Genomic DNA, 15,732 nt, shown 5'->3' with positions numbered 1-15,732 from the left:
CTCCCTTATGTACAAGAATTTTCCTCTTCCTACATGTAAACAGTTCAAGGTTATTAGGATCTCCGTTTTTTACCCAATAAATTCAAAAGTGAAGAGTTGTTTCCCATATTATGCGGTTTTCTTTGTAAATTGTTGTGTGTGCTTTGTTAAAGTTATAAAGTTCACTTTCAATAATTCGTTTGTCGTGCTTTAATTAAAATTTGAAATAATATTGTTGAATTATAAAATCACATAGTATTGTACATTTTAAGAGATTTTAAAGACATATAATATAGGACTGATAGTTGATGAAGATGAACTTTAATCAACACCTATCCACCCACCCCACATACACACTTTTTTCTAAATAACATTTTAACAAGTTAAGAAATACATGTCCAGCACACCGGTCACCCCTGAACATTTCTGTCGTTAATTCTAAATTACGTAGACCTTCCAGGCTATTCTACCTTCACATTTTCCTATCCGTACAACCTTTTCTTACAGACGTTACTTCAAAAAAGAAGATGATTACGTCCTACGCGTCATGCATTTATTCATGCATGTTAACCAATGACTTAAATTCTGTCAAGTCACTGGTTTTCCTGGCTAGCTCAGGCAACCCATTCCATGCTCTAATAGCACTAGGGAAGAAGGAGCTTTTGTACAAATTTGTCCTAGCATATGCAATGAGGAGTATGCCTTTATCTTTGTGTCTTTCTGAGTATTTTATTAAATTTTGTTTTTGTATTTGAAGATTATGGTTCAGTGTTTTTATGTATAATTGCAACTTTACTTTTCAGTCTTCTGTCCTGAAGGCTTTCTAAATTTAGTTATTTTACTAAAGGTGTTTATCTAGTGAAATGTGAATATTCGTTTGTTATGAATCTCACTGCTCTACTTTGTGTCTGTTCCAGTTTTGTAATGTTTTCTTGAGTTGAGGGGTCCCAAACGGAGGATGCATATTCAATTATTGGCCTAACCAAGGTTAAATAACATTTTAGTTTTATGTTCTTATTTGATTTATAGAAATTTCTTCTAATAAACCCTAATGCTTTGTTTGATTTTTTTGTAGTTTCATCAATACCGTCCATTTTTTTAGCTTTTATCCAGTCGCTTCCTCTTTCAGCTTCTTCTTATTTCTCCCGGTACTGTTCTCTGAAGGAAGGTCTTTGCGAGCCTTGAGGTCCTTGTGATGTGGCTATACAATTTTTAATTGCGTTTTTTACAGTGGTCAGCGGGTCATCATGGGTCCCAATTGCAACTGTGATCCCGTTTCGAATCTCCTCTTTTGTCCAGCGGTCTTTGTAGATGAGACCTTATATCCTTCTATAGCATCTCAATTCCATTGCTAGAATCCTCCTCTCTGGTTCTTCAATAATGTGTCCATCTCCATCAGTCTGCTATTAGTGCCGATGGCTAAGCAGGTTTACAAATAGTATAGTACTCTAGGAATCATTAATAGGCTAAACATTAAATGGCGGACGGTTGTAATTGTTTAAGCGTCGTCTCCATGCGACCGTCCCTCCTCCTCCGCAGTGTGCATGGGTAGAGGCTAGTGGATAAGCTCCCATTGAGGAATTTTGTGCTCCTTCACCCCCCCCCTCCCGTCTTAGCACCTGGTTCCCCAGGTGAACTATGCGCAATAATTTTTTTTTCTTACTTTTCATTTCTGTGATGTGGCCTCTCAAATAAAACATTGTCGTAAGAGTTCAGTCACAGACTCTTGAAACTCTAGGCCAACGAAAGCTCCCTTCTGCCGGCCTGTTTGAACAGTTGTTCTGTCTGGAGGGAGATCCTAGAATATGTAAATATATAACATCTCTATTTCCACTGGTTCGAATCCAAAGACTCTTCAAACCAGAAAAAAGGGGGGAGGGATCTCCTACATCTTCCATCAATGTACCACGTGCGGCTGTTCACCATAGAGCGACACCTTTGAGGAACGACGAATCCATCATGACAGGGCTGTTGGGGGGGGGGGGGGCTCTCTTGCAATCCCCATCAGAGCCATGAGCAACGTTTTAGGCAACCCAGCGGGAAATCTCGTTTCGCTACCCTATTGGCCTAGCCGTCTCCCACTGGGTAGCGTAGCCAGAAATATGACTTTATGTACTTGCGGTGTTATCATGTATCCTAGACCACAAGAAAATCCGCTGCCGAGGACAGACGCAGTCGGCGAAAAGAAAATCTTAATCGACCACCGGCGGACAATGGTTATGCTTGCCCTGGATGTGGCAAAATATGTAGGTAACAGCTGGGGCTGCGTAGGCACGGGAAATACTGCATTGCTATTAATCTTCGGACTCGAAGACAAGCTTTATTGATAGACCACAAAATTTGTAAAAGTGATATTCTTCTTCTTCTTCTTCTAGCCAGCTTTATTGCTGCTGAGCTGTGAGCTCTTTTGCAGACTGTGCCAAGGAAACAAAGTGTGCTGTTTTCTTCAGTTGTTCAGCACTGCCGTACAGGGTGTTGGTTATGTTGGGCTGTAATGGAAGTAGGGTCTGCCTAAGGTGAATTAGGGAGGGACATTCAAAGAGGATATGGTTTAAGGTTTCATAAGGGTGGGCGCAGTGCCTGCAAAGGGGGAGTTGGAGTTTATTTTGTTCAGATGGTAATTTTAAGGTGTATGTCCTATTCTTAGTTGAAAGATTGTATATTGATATAAAGAAGTAGAGTGAAATAAATAAATGTCAGTAACAACTAAATAGGGCTTCGACCAAGTAAAATATAAAAGAATAATACTTTTTCTTTAAAAAAAGACTATTTCTCCTTAATGACGCTATCGGCTGTTTCGTAAGAGCGAATATTTTACTCTGAATAACTCATGAATGATAGTTGTTGTTTCTTAATGGCACATTTTTAACCCGCCCCAATTGAATAAGGTCTATATGCTAAAATACCAAAAGACAAAGTCTAGCAAGATAAAAAATTATCTACACCTCAAACCAATTTATATTCCTTTTTTTTTTATTTTACACATTTTTAACGGTCAAACCAGAGTTTTCCAAGTGTGACCAAATAGCTAGCCATTATTTTCCAAAAGATATAAATGAACTGCCAAATTTCTTGGGTTGTCGTTAAACCGTTTTGGAGAACCGCGTCCACCCACCCATGAATTTGCAAGCTAAATAGAGAATTATTTTTTTTTTAAGTTTTTTTTTTCTTTACACAAAAAAAAAAGAGCCAATGAGCGTCAAACCTAAAAAAAAAAATACACCAAACTTCACACAATGTAAAAGTATTAGATCAGTGATGCCCAACCTAATTCGACCCGCGGGCCATTATAATTTCAGACACTCGTGTCGCGGGCCACATGAACGAAAAACGAATTGAAATTGACTTAAATTTGAAACTATTTGATTCGAAACCCTTGGATCTAGTACTTACATTAATGAATTGGACATTTGAAGCTTATCTTTTTTTTTTTTCCACGCGACAGAACATTGCTTAATTTCTTTACTTAAAATATGAACAACTTTGTAGTTAGCTTTAGAGCGACTCATTTTCTCTTTTTAGTAAATATTCCCATCGATCGTCTAATCTGTAGGCGTAGTTAAACTATCTTTTACTCGCGGCTTAAATCAAGAATGCCTCCATATTTGTTTTATAATGCCTTTACATGTTTTTCTTTTTTTAAACAGTCATACTTTCTTTACAAATCAAATATGTTGGCTTATTATCATGTTCCACAAAAAGTAAAGACCCGTTCACTTTTTCTGGTAGATTCTACTTTCAGAGTCCCATTTGATAAGCGTACAAATATTAAAGGTCATAGTACCAATAAACTAAAGAAAAATTGAGGGCCCTAACTGTAACTTAGATAAAGATACATTTGTCAACTTTTTTTTTTAGATGGGGGATTTTCTTTACTTTGTGCCAACATTTCGGCGGGCCGGATGGAACCACATCGCGGGCCGTATCTGGCCCACGGGCCGTTTTTTTGGGCATCACTGTATTAGATCATTGTTTGGCAAAAGTTCTGAAATACCCAAGAAAATTAGGTCATTTAAATCTAAGGCCTGCATATCTTTTACTTGCGTGAGGTCATGTGACCTACAAACGATCATTAACTCTTATCTCACACAATTTTTTTTTATTTATTTATGTTATCTAAACTTGGTGGGAAAGAAAAGTTTTGAATTGAAATGTTGGCAAACAAAAGTTTCAATCTGGATTTTCCAAGAAATCTTAGGCTGCTTTCCTGGAACCGAGTTATTATTAGAGGAAAGAAGATTCAATTTCGGAAGACTAGTGTTTTAAAAAAAAAAAAGCTCATGGTAGGCCTATTTATCTACGGTCGATTATTTATAATTGAGATATAAAAAAAATTAAACATAATGTGACTCACATTTGATTTTGTCTAGTGTTTGTAACTTGTAATTTTAATAGTTTGGTAATTAACTTGTCCAAGGCTTAAGACATAGAGGAATGGAGAAAGGCGGCCATCAGATCGTATGTTGTGCCCTAACGGTTCCAACAGACTAGGTGAAGGTGATCTTGTCTTAATAATTATAGACGTTCGTTCAAGACAGAGGATTATCACGTCCTACGTGCATTGGAGTGCTAATCTTGTCGTGCATGGAATTCTTAATTAGAGGCTCGGTTACCTGAAAAAAAAATGGGGCGGGGGCACTTGAATAAAAAAAAAGTAAAAATATTAGAATATATTCAAAAGAATATTAGTGGTATGCTCCAACTTCAAACAATGGAGGACATATTTTCATGTATTCTCGACATGAGGCCTTAGTGGAAACGTGCAGTAGTGGAGCTAGATAAGATAATAAAGCATGGGCGTAGCCAGTTCAAACCGCCCCCCCCCCCCGAAATGAAATCCTTCCCCCAAAGAGGGGGGGGGGAGCGGAATTTGGTGACTGATTTTTTGCTTTAATTTTGTTTATTAAAGGTGAGATTTTAATACTAAACAATCACTTTCCCCAGCAAAGGAGGTTTTGAGTTTAAAGCCGGGCCCTACCAGGGGGTTTAGCAGTAAAAACCCACTCTTCTATAAAAAAAAAAAAAAAGAAAATAATAATAATGCTAACGACAATGCTCAAATTTCAAGAGCATAGCTAAGGAAGATTTTGATTTTAAAACCCCCTCCAAAATTTAAGATAAAACGCCCTCTTCCAAATAAGACTATCCATAAATCAGTCACCAGATTCTTTGAGTGTAGCCAAGGGAAGTTTTGTGTTTAAAACTCCATCCAGCGGGGTTTGCAGCTAAAAACCATCTCTTTAATATAAAAAAAAGAAAATTACACACTCAAAAATCTATGAGAGTAGCCAAAGGGGTTTTGAGCTTAAAACTCTCCTCCAGCGGGGTTTGAAGTTAAAAAATACCTATTCAATATTTTTAATAAAAATTGCACACTCAGAAGCCAATGAGGTTTTGAGTTTAAACCCCCCTCCTCCAGAGGGCTTATTTTTAAGTTTAAAACCCCTCCAGATGGTTTTGAGTTTAAAATACCCCTACAGAGAGTTTTGAGGTTGAAAACCTCTCTCTTCAATATTATTCTAGAGCAAACTACAGTCACCTACTTCTATGAGCGTATGCTAAGGGGGTTTTGAATTTGTTTTAAAAAAAAGCTCCAGAGTTTTTAAAATTTTTAGTGTAAAACTCCCCAACAGATGATTTTGACAATAAAACTTCCCTTTCCGATATAAAATCTAAAGCAAAATAAGATCTTAGCCAAGAGACTATATGTGGTTCAACGAAGATGGCTAAGACGGTTTTTAGGAGTCAGTTACAGAGATCGGGTCTCAATCAAAGAAATCCTTGACGTTAATTCTCGCACTTTCTATCCTCGGATCAAATTGAAACTTTACAAAATTACTCATTTTCTAAGACAACACACGAGTCAATAAAAAAATTTACAAATTATTTTATATGAGTAGTCGTAATTAATGAGTTTATTGGCTTTTGTTGTTGAAAAAGGGAATCAAAACATAAAAACTCAAATATAACCTTCCTTGATTGTAATTTTAATTTTCAAGAAGAAAAAAAAATGGCGCCTCGATTAAGTCCAATAGGAATATGCGTTGAATGCACCATCATCTCGATTGACCTTTTAGAAAAGATTTGATCCAACGACCAGGCGCTGACCGGAAGCTTTTCCAGTCTGAATGTTCTACAATGGTAGCATTTTAAATTGGGCATACAACAGAAGACATTGTATTTAATTGTGGGAGGGTAGTGGGAAGCGTGGTCATCTTCTCCAAGATACCCCCCCCCCCCCACACACACACACTGGTCGACAGATGATATTGGACCATAGCGCTCTGAGCATGCTATAAGCATGAAAGTAGCGCTATATAAAAGCTATACATTTATTTAGTTTTATTAATTAATTACTTCATTACAAATGAAGACAAGAGTTTGGTATTTCTACAGATGATGTTCGAGCAATGGTTGAAAAGATAAAGATTGCATGTGTATCTGGTATTCAGCAGTCTCTGGGTTTTTTACATCAGCATTTTTTTTTCATCATTAGTGACTAATAATATTAACAACAACAAAAAATGCTATGGATAAATACTTAAATTTATCCTGTCAAAGCCACTTAAATCTAGATTATTACAAATTTGTAGCGATAAAATGGGGAAGAAATACAAATAAGTTGGCTGCTGGCATTTTAATATAGTTGATTAAAATTGTAAAGTATATGTATGAAAACCGTTAATCTTGCATGATCTTGCTACAAAATACATAAATGTATATAAACATCCTGCCGTCATTTTATTGACATAGAGATCTTTAATAGTTTTTCGGCTCATAGACGTGAGCTTGTTATGGCAAAGTTATAACCTTTTTTGAATTTCGTAGACTCACTCCCCATTGATCTCAGACAGACAACATGCTACACCACTTTTAAGAAGAACATTAAGACCTATCTGTTTAAAACTTTTTTAGATTAACTGTCATTTTAGCCTGTTTGTGTGTTTTACATGTTTCGGATGTTCCTTCAGAGTTGAAGATAGTTTACTTCCTAGTCCAAACCTCCCGCAGGACGACGGGGGATGGGAGCGGGCAGGGTTTGAACCCTCGACCGTCGATAAATCCGAACGACAGTCCAGCGCCCAAGCCGCACGACCAGGCAGCCATCCCGACCAGGCAGCCATCCTGTCAGCTGTCGTGTTTGTGTTTGTAATGTTATTACAGCGCCTTGAGCCTACATTTTGTTTGTTAACAGCGCTTTATAAATAAAATTATTATTATTATTATGTTATTGGTTAATGAAGTGATAAGTACGTGATGAGTCTGATGTCAATGTATATTTTGGTTTTCTAAAGTTATAATGTTTTGTTTGGTGCAATCCACAAATTGTAAGACGAATTTCCTTATGGATAATACAGATTATTATGATTATTGTTAAGATAAATATGAGAGGAGCTTGAATTTAACAAGCTGGATTTTTCTTTATATACCTGTTGTTATTTGTTTTCATGTTGATGTAATTTTTTAATCTTACAGAAAATTTAGGACAACAACAATGGGTTCATCTGAGAATAGTCATGCCACCAAGCTTGCGTTCATACGTGCTAAAGCTGATACACAAGTCTCACTTAGGAATAGTGAAGTGCAAGCTGAGAGCCAGAGATGTTTTGGCAAGGCATGAATGTAAACATTGAAGTGACAGGGATCGTAGCACGAGTGTTGAACACCAGAACCACCAAGTGGCAGAACCGCTGTAACACCAACCAGGACGCCAGACTTTTCATACAGCATGGTTCAATTTGATTTGTTCAACTTTGAGGGGGGAAAGGCTATGTGCTTCTAGTTGACTACTTCTCAAAGTTTATTGGTTTCAAAGAACTGTCACAGGAAACGACATCAGATATCATCGAAGCATACCATGGAATATCTAGAACAGTGATGCCCAACCTAATTCGACCTGCGGGCCACTTTAATTTCAAACACTCGTCTCGCGGGCCACATGACCAAAAAGTTACAAAAACGAAATAAAATTTTCTGACACTATTTTACTAGATACCCCTTGGATTTAGTAGTACATCCATATGCTATTTGACGATATTTTTTAAGCGCCAGAAAATAGTTTCATTTCTCTATTTTAAAAAGTGAAGAAAAACCGCCTTCAAAAAAAAAAAGATTCTAAGTTGAAAAAAAATGTACATCTATTTACGTTAGGGCCCTCACTATTTCTATTATTTCTACCATGACATTTAATATTTGTGCGTTAATGACATGGGACTCTGAATGTAGAATTTATCAGGAAAAGTAGATGGATCTTTAATTGTTTGTGGAACATGAACATAAGGCTAAATAAGCCAACAAATTTGTTTTATAAAACAAATTGTCTGTTTTGGAAAAGAACAACAGATAAACGGCACAATGAAACAAATATGACGACATCCTTGATTTGAGCGGCAAGTAGATTTAAGGATTTAGTAGACACCAAAAAGAGACCAGAAAATGAGTCGGTAATAGAAGCTTGCTACAATTTTGGTCACTGCAGTAGAGAAATTAAGCCGTTTTACGGAAATAAAAAACAGATAAACTTGCACTATCCCAATTAATGTACACTTGTAATCAAATAGTGTCAGGTCAATTTTATTCGTATTAGTACTTTTTCGTTGATGTGCCCGCGACACGAGTGTCGGAAATTGAAATGGCCCGCAGGACCATCACTGGCTTAACTGGTAGGCCTAACCCTATTTTCGCATAACTACTTTTATTTTCTTAGCGAAAGAGAAAAAGTTTGACATAGATTTAAATCCAATCCAATAGATTTGTAATACACAAACTAAGGCCCGCAGTCCGCGGGTAATATCCGGCTAGTATATTGGTATATATAAATATATACATTATATATTGGAAAAAAATATATTTAAAAACTCAAGCCTCGTGCTCTTTACACCTATGAAACTTCATACAAATTCGACAGGTCCAGGGGAGACCACTTACTTTGTCAAAGGAAACAACATTAAGCCTTTAGTTTCTCAAAATCTCACTTCGAAAAAGAAATGATAGATACTTTCAATGCACAACATCATAAATATTGTTTAGCATAAACTAGAAATAGGCATTGTTGTTGAATATACTTTATTTTCACTGAAAGATCTATACAAATGATAAATATTTCAAATGATAATACAAAAGTGAAGTAGCCTTTGTGATTTCTTTTCTATAATCTTTTTGGTCCATAAGCTTTTAAACCCTTTAAACAGAAATTCATTATTGCATGTGAAAAAAAAAAAATATGCAAATCTTGCCAGAAATATATCTAACAGCAATATTTACTAACAGCTCATTGTGGTTTAATATTCTTGTAAAGGTCATTTAACACTAATAGTTAAATGGGTGAACTCTTCAATAATAAATCTTTTAATTTTCGAAGACTTTAAACTTTAATCTCTTCACTAGTAGTAACTGATTATTTGTAAGTGATATAAATATTTGTTCTCAAGCTCTTTATTAAAAACGTATTCAAATGTAAACACTATGGTGTACGTAATACATAAACATCAATTTGATATACAAATATACAAAGCTTCTAATAATGTATTTAACACAGTCAAACAATTAGGAAGAGTACATTGAAATTATATATGTATAAACAAAAACCTTTCTTTGCAAACCTGCTTTTACAGTTAAAACCAGCCCCTTTCTTACAGACATTGCACAAACATTTTAATTTTATTTTAAAGTCAAAATGAATGGTGAAACATTTAAAAGTTTCTTGTGAAAGCTTTTTATGTCTAAATTAATAACTAGAATTATCTTCCAAAGAAAGTTACTTAAGGTCTTGCAGAAATTTTTCTAACATATTGGAACCATCTTCTTCCCATAGACTAGTGTCGAACAGTTCATCACTGTCAGAATGACCAACTAGTGATTCCTTGAAATCAAAAGAGCCTACAGAATTTTGAGAGCTACAGGGTGGAGAAAAGTGATCGCATGAATCAAAAGGGAAATGATCATTCAAGTGCAAGGAAATGCCTGATGAGTCTGAACTTACAGAACTTTGTAAAAACACTGAGTTTTCACATGACGAAGGACCAGAAGAAAAAATATCAGAGGCAGAATAAGAAGTTTCAGTTGAGGGTGGACTCATAAAAGACTGATCTGTTAATGATGGACTAGAGTCTGGGTTAGGGGTTGAACTCAATGGAAAAGAATGTAGGCTGGTAGCAACCTCAGGCACAGTGGAATTTGAAGAGCTGTAATTTGAAGCTTCACCATCAAAAGAAAATGGGCTTGTGTTATTAGATGGTGCAAAAATTAAGGAATTAGAATCAGATTCTATGGTACTAGATGTCAACACATCAGAAAGAAGTATATTGTCTGAATGTGCAGGCAGTATTGACAGGTCAGTGTCTGGAGAATCTGGACTGTTAAGGCCACTTGTTGAAATGAGATTTACAGAAGGGCCATTCAAAACACTGGCTACAGATAAAAGAGGCTGGTTGCCAAAGGTAAAATTAGGTGTGGTATTATTAGTAAGGGCATAATTTAACTGCTCTGCTGAAATATGTATGACTGGAATAGTCACAGGGGAGACAACAGGAAAACTCACTCTGCTAGGTGATGAAACATTAGGAACACTAACTCTGCTAGGTAAAGGGGAAGGTTTTGGAAATATTGTTTTGACATTTCTGACAGTGTGACCTTTTTCTTTTCTTCTTTTGTCTATCATTTTCTGAGCCACAGCCAAAATCTCAGAAGAGGGTTTCTTTACTGGTGCTTGCTGACTGCTTAAATTTTCTTGACAAGAGGATGTAGTCTGCAATGTGTCAATCCTTCTAGATTTTTGTGGGACAGTAGTACTGTTTTCCTTTTCATCTTGAGCACAGCGTCTCTTGTTAGCTGCCATTGGGACTGTGCATTTTAAATTTCCAGTAGCTCTCAGAGTTGCATTGAGGCATTTAGTGATATCATTGAATAATGTGATATTCACCCTAGCATTCATCTCTTTTACCTTCTTGCAAGTATCCTCCACAGCACAGTGCAAGCTGGTGACCTTTCCAAGCAGACTAGTCAAGGTTGTCTGCAAGTATAGCTCTTTAACATTCCCAGCATTCCACAGCTTTGCTTCTTCTTCAAGTTCTTTAGGAAATCTGGCCAGAGCAACTAAATGTTTTTCAAGAGCCAAGTATTTCTTTTGTAAAATTTCTTTAGTGTCTTTAGGATTTGAGGTTGGGTTCTTCCAAGCCACGCCCACAGTCCCATCCCACCAATCAGGTTTGCATTTATCATTCCAAACAGTTTCTTGACCTTTGCCCTTTCCCACCACCTCTCGGGACAAAAGTCTAACAGCGAAATCAAGCCAGGCTTTTTCACTGTTTATAGGGTCTCTTTTAAAGCCCAAAGTGTCCTGAGGCCAGCTAAGCTGACACTGGCACGAATGACCGCAGCTCATTTTGTTGGCTGCGGAAAGGTTCGATGATATAAAGTTTTAAAAATTCCTGGGTTATGTCTTTTTCAACAATAGCATCTGCTTCATCAGCGTTAAGTCTGTAAGTTCTCTTTTGAAATGAATTAATTAGGAGCAGTAGCAGAAATACCAATGATTGCATTGATTCATAAGGTTGAGCTCGAATTTCATGTGTCTGATCATAAGTACCAGTAATCTCAGTATATCCCTCTAAAAATTGCTTAAAATTAGTCGATATTATCGATTGATCAGTTGAAGATATCTGCAAATGATGTGTCCTTTGAAAAGTTTGACCTTCCAAGAGACTGTGCTGTGAATGCTGCAACTTTTTATGTGACTGTAGTTTTCCCTGAGATTGTTGGTATAGATTTTGCACCCCAAGTGGCTCTTGGTGCAACACATTTAAAGACTGCAGATCCATTTTGAAGGACTGAATCAATTCACCATAAATTGCTCTGATCAAGTAAAAAAAAAAAGGCAAACTTTAATATCGGTTTTAAAAAACTTAAGCCAAAAACATTTTAAAAAATAAAATAATTTTACTAATTTATCATAAGGCAAAAATCCTCCAAAAAAAGTCAAAATTCAGTTTTCATTTAAGATTGTTTTATTCTCATCACATAAATATTTTTACATGCTTCTAAACTCTTTTATGTATAATGTGTTAATTTTTATATTTTTAGTTTGTTTAAATAATTAAAAAAAAAAAAAAAAAAAATTTAATTTTTCCATAAGTTATTAACTTACATTGTAAACATTGTAGCTATCCGAAGATGTGTGAATTGGTTATCCATCTGGAAATAATATTAAAAAAAAAAGAAATTATTATAAAACTAAGATGTATAAAGAAAGAAAAAATATTAATCATAAGCTCAATAAAGTAAAAGTATATATATATATATATATATATATATATAAATGAGACGTATTCCTGTTTGCAAAGATGTTGATTATTGTGTAATAGTTGAATATTATTAAGTATACTTTACATATTGTTAAAAATAAATACTAATACTAGCTCTATACTATTACATATTCTTCATAATATATTACAGACTTTACACTTATAACCTTTTGACAAAGCCCACAATATATTATAGATATTACACTGTTACTTATTGTTCTTGGTATACCGTTCACTATTGATTATAGATTGGAGGTGCATTCTGGTAAAAGAAATCTGCGATTATGTGGCATCTAGGACAGGGATCCACATTATATGTATGTATTTGCCCAACCCAATAATGATCACATACATTAGCTTTCAATAGGCCTATAGATCTATATAATATTCTGTAGTGATAGTGACTGTAAATATATGATAAAATAAAAAATTAGATGGTAGTTCTATCCTATAACTATTTATACTATGCATACCTTAGATTATACACTATTATGTATGCTTTAAATGTGTTTTCTATTATTAATAACTACATCTGTAAAAGACATAGATCTATCATTTTAGGTAATTTCCGATATATATATATATATATATATTATTCTGTAGTGATTAGTGACTATTATAAATATGCTAGATCTATTCTAGAATAAAGTCAGAAGTATACAAATAAAATATTTAGATTATTATTTTATTACACTTTTTACAGGGCATTAAATATTACTATTTATTGAAATAGACTCTATAGTAATATAATTTAAATATAGACTCTAGACCAGTGATTCCCAAAGTGGTCTATATAGACCCCCAGGGGTCTACGAAGACCTCCAAGGGGTCCACAAAAGTAAAAAACTAAATTGGGGGTCCATGAGATGCCCACGGGGGTCTACGATAACAGATTTCATTTAAGCACATTATATGTTCACATTCCACTAATGTAATTATTGCATACACTAATATATGATTTGTACCTTCGTTAATCCTTTAAATATTTATCCTGCTATTCAAATGAAAAATTGTTGTAATCAATTTCAATACTTATTTAAATAGCTTAATTTTGTCTACATGTAACTAATATTTAGAACAAAAAAAAATGTAGACAGTACAGCATTAATTATTTAAAATTGGGATTCATTCTTTCCTTTTCCAACAAGCCTAAGTGACTTTTTTATGACGATATGAACCAGGTTCGCTGGAAGATCATCTGAGACAATGCTACCCTGACAAAAATAAAGATTTTAAAAACTTTCGAACACTCAAAGTTCAAAATAGACCCGCAAAATCATAGTTCGACATCATATAGAGAAGATGATGGTTTGTGAGCGTCTTACAAGATTTCTTTTCTTATAGCAAAATACGGAAAACAGCAAAGGTCAAACATTGATTCTAACAGTCGTTTTACACAAACCTATATCTGTTATTATTAAAAGAATTTCTTTAAGCAACAATACAGTTCAAGGTCGCTTCGGTGGCATGAGTTATAAAATTAAAAGCTTCTTATGTAAATCTTTGCAAAATACATAAATACAGTTTGGTCTGACAAGGTGTAGCGCTGTGTGCTACAAACTATAAAATGGTCACCATCTCATCTCATCTATGCCTGTAGTCCCTTCTGGGCATAGGTTACCAACCAGCTTCATCCAGGCATCTCGGTTCTGGGCGAATCTCTCTAACCGTCGCCATGTCTTGCCCATCTGCTTCCAGATCGCGGAGACCTGGAGAACCACCATAACCACCGTGAAAAAACCCTGCTATTCATCAATTCCTGCCTGATGAAAATTCTTATGATCTGCTGGCCAGACAAGATTTTGACTGAGGAACTGTGGCAAAGAACAAAGCAGCAGCCCACTGAAGTAGATATCCTTCTGAGACACTGGAGATGGATAGTTCACACCCTTCGCAAGCCTGGATCCAGTATAACAAGGCAAGCCCTAACCTGGAACCCCCAAGGAAAGAGAAAGAGGGGACGGCCCAGAAATACATGGCGCTAATGGTCACCGTCTCCTTATATTTCCTTAGGGTTGACCCACGAGTATAGTAGCAAGGCAGCAGAGGTTTGAATTCAGTTTTCCTTCTGCTAGGTGGGTAGCAAGCCAAGGCAAATGAGCCCTTCCTGCTCGAAGTTCACTGGTTTAGGCTCCAGTTACTCGCCTTTGACCCATCTCCTGTTAATGAAAACAGTTCAGCAGATTCAACATTTGAGCCACACGTGAAAGATCAAGAAATACACGAGAAACTGCTCTTTGCGAAACCTTTTACAATGATACTTAAGGCATATTAATTAATTAAATAATATTTAATGTTGGAAAGACTACTTCATAGAACGACAAATTTATATATTAAACATAATATCCTAAGTTGTGTAGTTTAAAATTACTTTTTCACTCTTCAACTCACTACAGTTAGAAATTTGTTTAAAAAATGTTAATGAATTTGCAAAAATGTGCAAGTTGAGCAAGTTAAGCAGGGGGTCTACCGAAAACAAGAAAACATGGCAAGGGGTCTACGAGACAAAAAAGTTTGGGAATCACTGCTCTAGACCTATTATTCTATATTATAAAAACTTTAGACTTATAGAGTATAGGGTATATACTCTAGTATAGAGTATAGAGTTTATAATTTATAGAGTATAATATAGAGTATTAATAGTATTATTATAGTAATAGAGTCAATAGAGAGACTAAGACTTAAAGACTAATAATCATCATAATCATGACATAATGATATGATAATGTAATGATAGTCTGTGAGTGTATGTATGTATATTTATATAATATACTATAATATATACCTAGACCTATAAATAATAAGACTATAAGTAAACACAAAACAGTATGTTTTTGTTGTCAAGACTTCAAAGTATACGTCGTAGAGTTAGATCTTTATCTAGATCTAAATCTACTTTTGTTACTTACAGTAGCCGCCCTCGCCAAAGGGACGGGACAGTGTCTACAAACAGCTTGCGTTACTAAGCATTATATACTGAAGCGGTTAACCAATCAGACTTCGAAAAGTTGCGACATAAGGGAGTAGAGATTATGCCAACTCTCTTTGGCTGTTGTGTGATAAAAAGCAAAGCACGGTGTAGGGTTTTTGTTGTTTTTTATATTAAAACCGCTTGTCCCTCGGCAAAAAAAAAAAGGTCTAGATCTAAATAGCTTTAAAAAAAGGAAGCCTCTTACAACAAAGAACGTTTTGGTAAAACAAAAACATTATAAGATCCCACCAGCAATTCCAATCACTATGCTCCACAATATGCAGGTTTAGGTAAATATTGCCTCCGCCGTTGCTACTTATTCGATTTGATGATAATTCTCTATTTTCAACAACAATGTAAAAGATTTGTTTTTAACATTAGAAGAATTTTTTTTTGTTTAATAACATTATGTCTGTGCCTTATTGGAATGTGTACATCAGTTTAAATGCAAACAATATTTGACTACTTCTAACATTGTGT

General features: G+C 35.3%; 1 protein-coding gene across 2 annotated transcripts; it reads right to left on the bottom strand.

Annotated features, from left to right (window-relative positions):
* Positions 1-9,028: 9,028 nt before the first annotated feature.
* LOC106052012 (mucin-5AC-like) lies at positions 9,029-15,301 on the bottom strand. 2 transcript variants are annotated; one of them, XM_013207256.2, is made up of 3 exons: positions 15,191-15,301; positions 12,125-12,171; positions 9,029-11,832 (listed from the first exon to the last, which is right to left on the bottom strand). In XM_013207256.2, the coding sequence occupies exon 3, from the start codon at positions 11,360-11,362 to the stop codon at positions 9,737-9,739; it is 1,626 nt and encodes a 541-aa protein (XP_013062710.2). In that variant the 5' UTR covers positions 11,363-11,832; positions 12,125-12,171; positions 15,191-15,301; the 3' UTR covers positions 9,029-9,736. The 2 variants fall into 2 exon arrangements, with proteins under 2 accessions (XP_013062710.2, XP_055891112.1); XM_056035137.1 differs by having other exon boundaries at positions 15,067-15,191.
* Positions 15,302-15,732: the final 431 nt, after the last annotated feature.

This window comes from Biomphalaria glabrata, chromosome 7, assembly GCF_947242115.1.
Source record: "Biomphalaria glabrata chromosome 7, xgBioGlab47.1, whole genome shotgun sequence".
NCBI lineage: Eukaryota > Metazoa > Mollusca > Gastropoda > Planorbidae > Biomphalaria > Biomphalaria glabrata.
The sequence above is the reverse complement of the archived record's forward strand: the minus strand, read 5'-3'. Positions and strand labels throughout refer to the sequence as shown.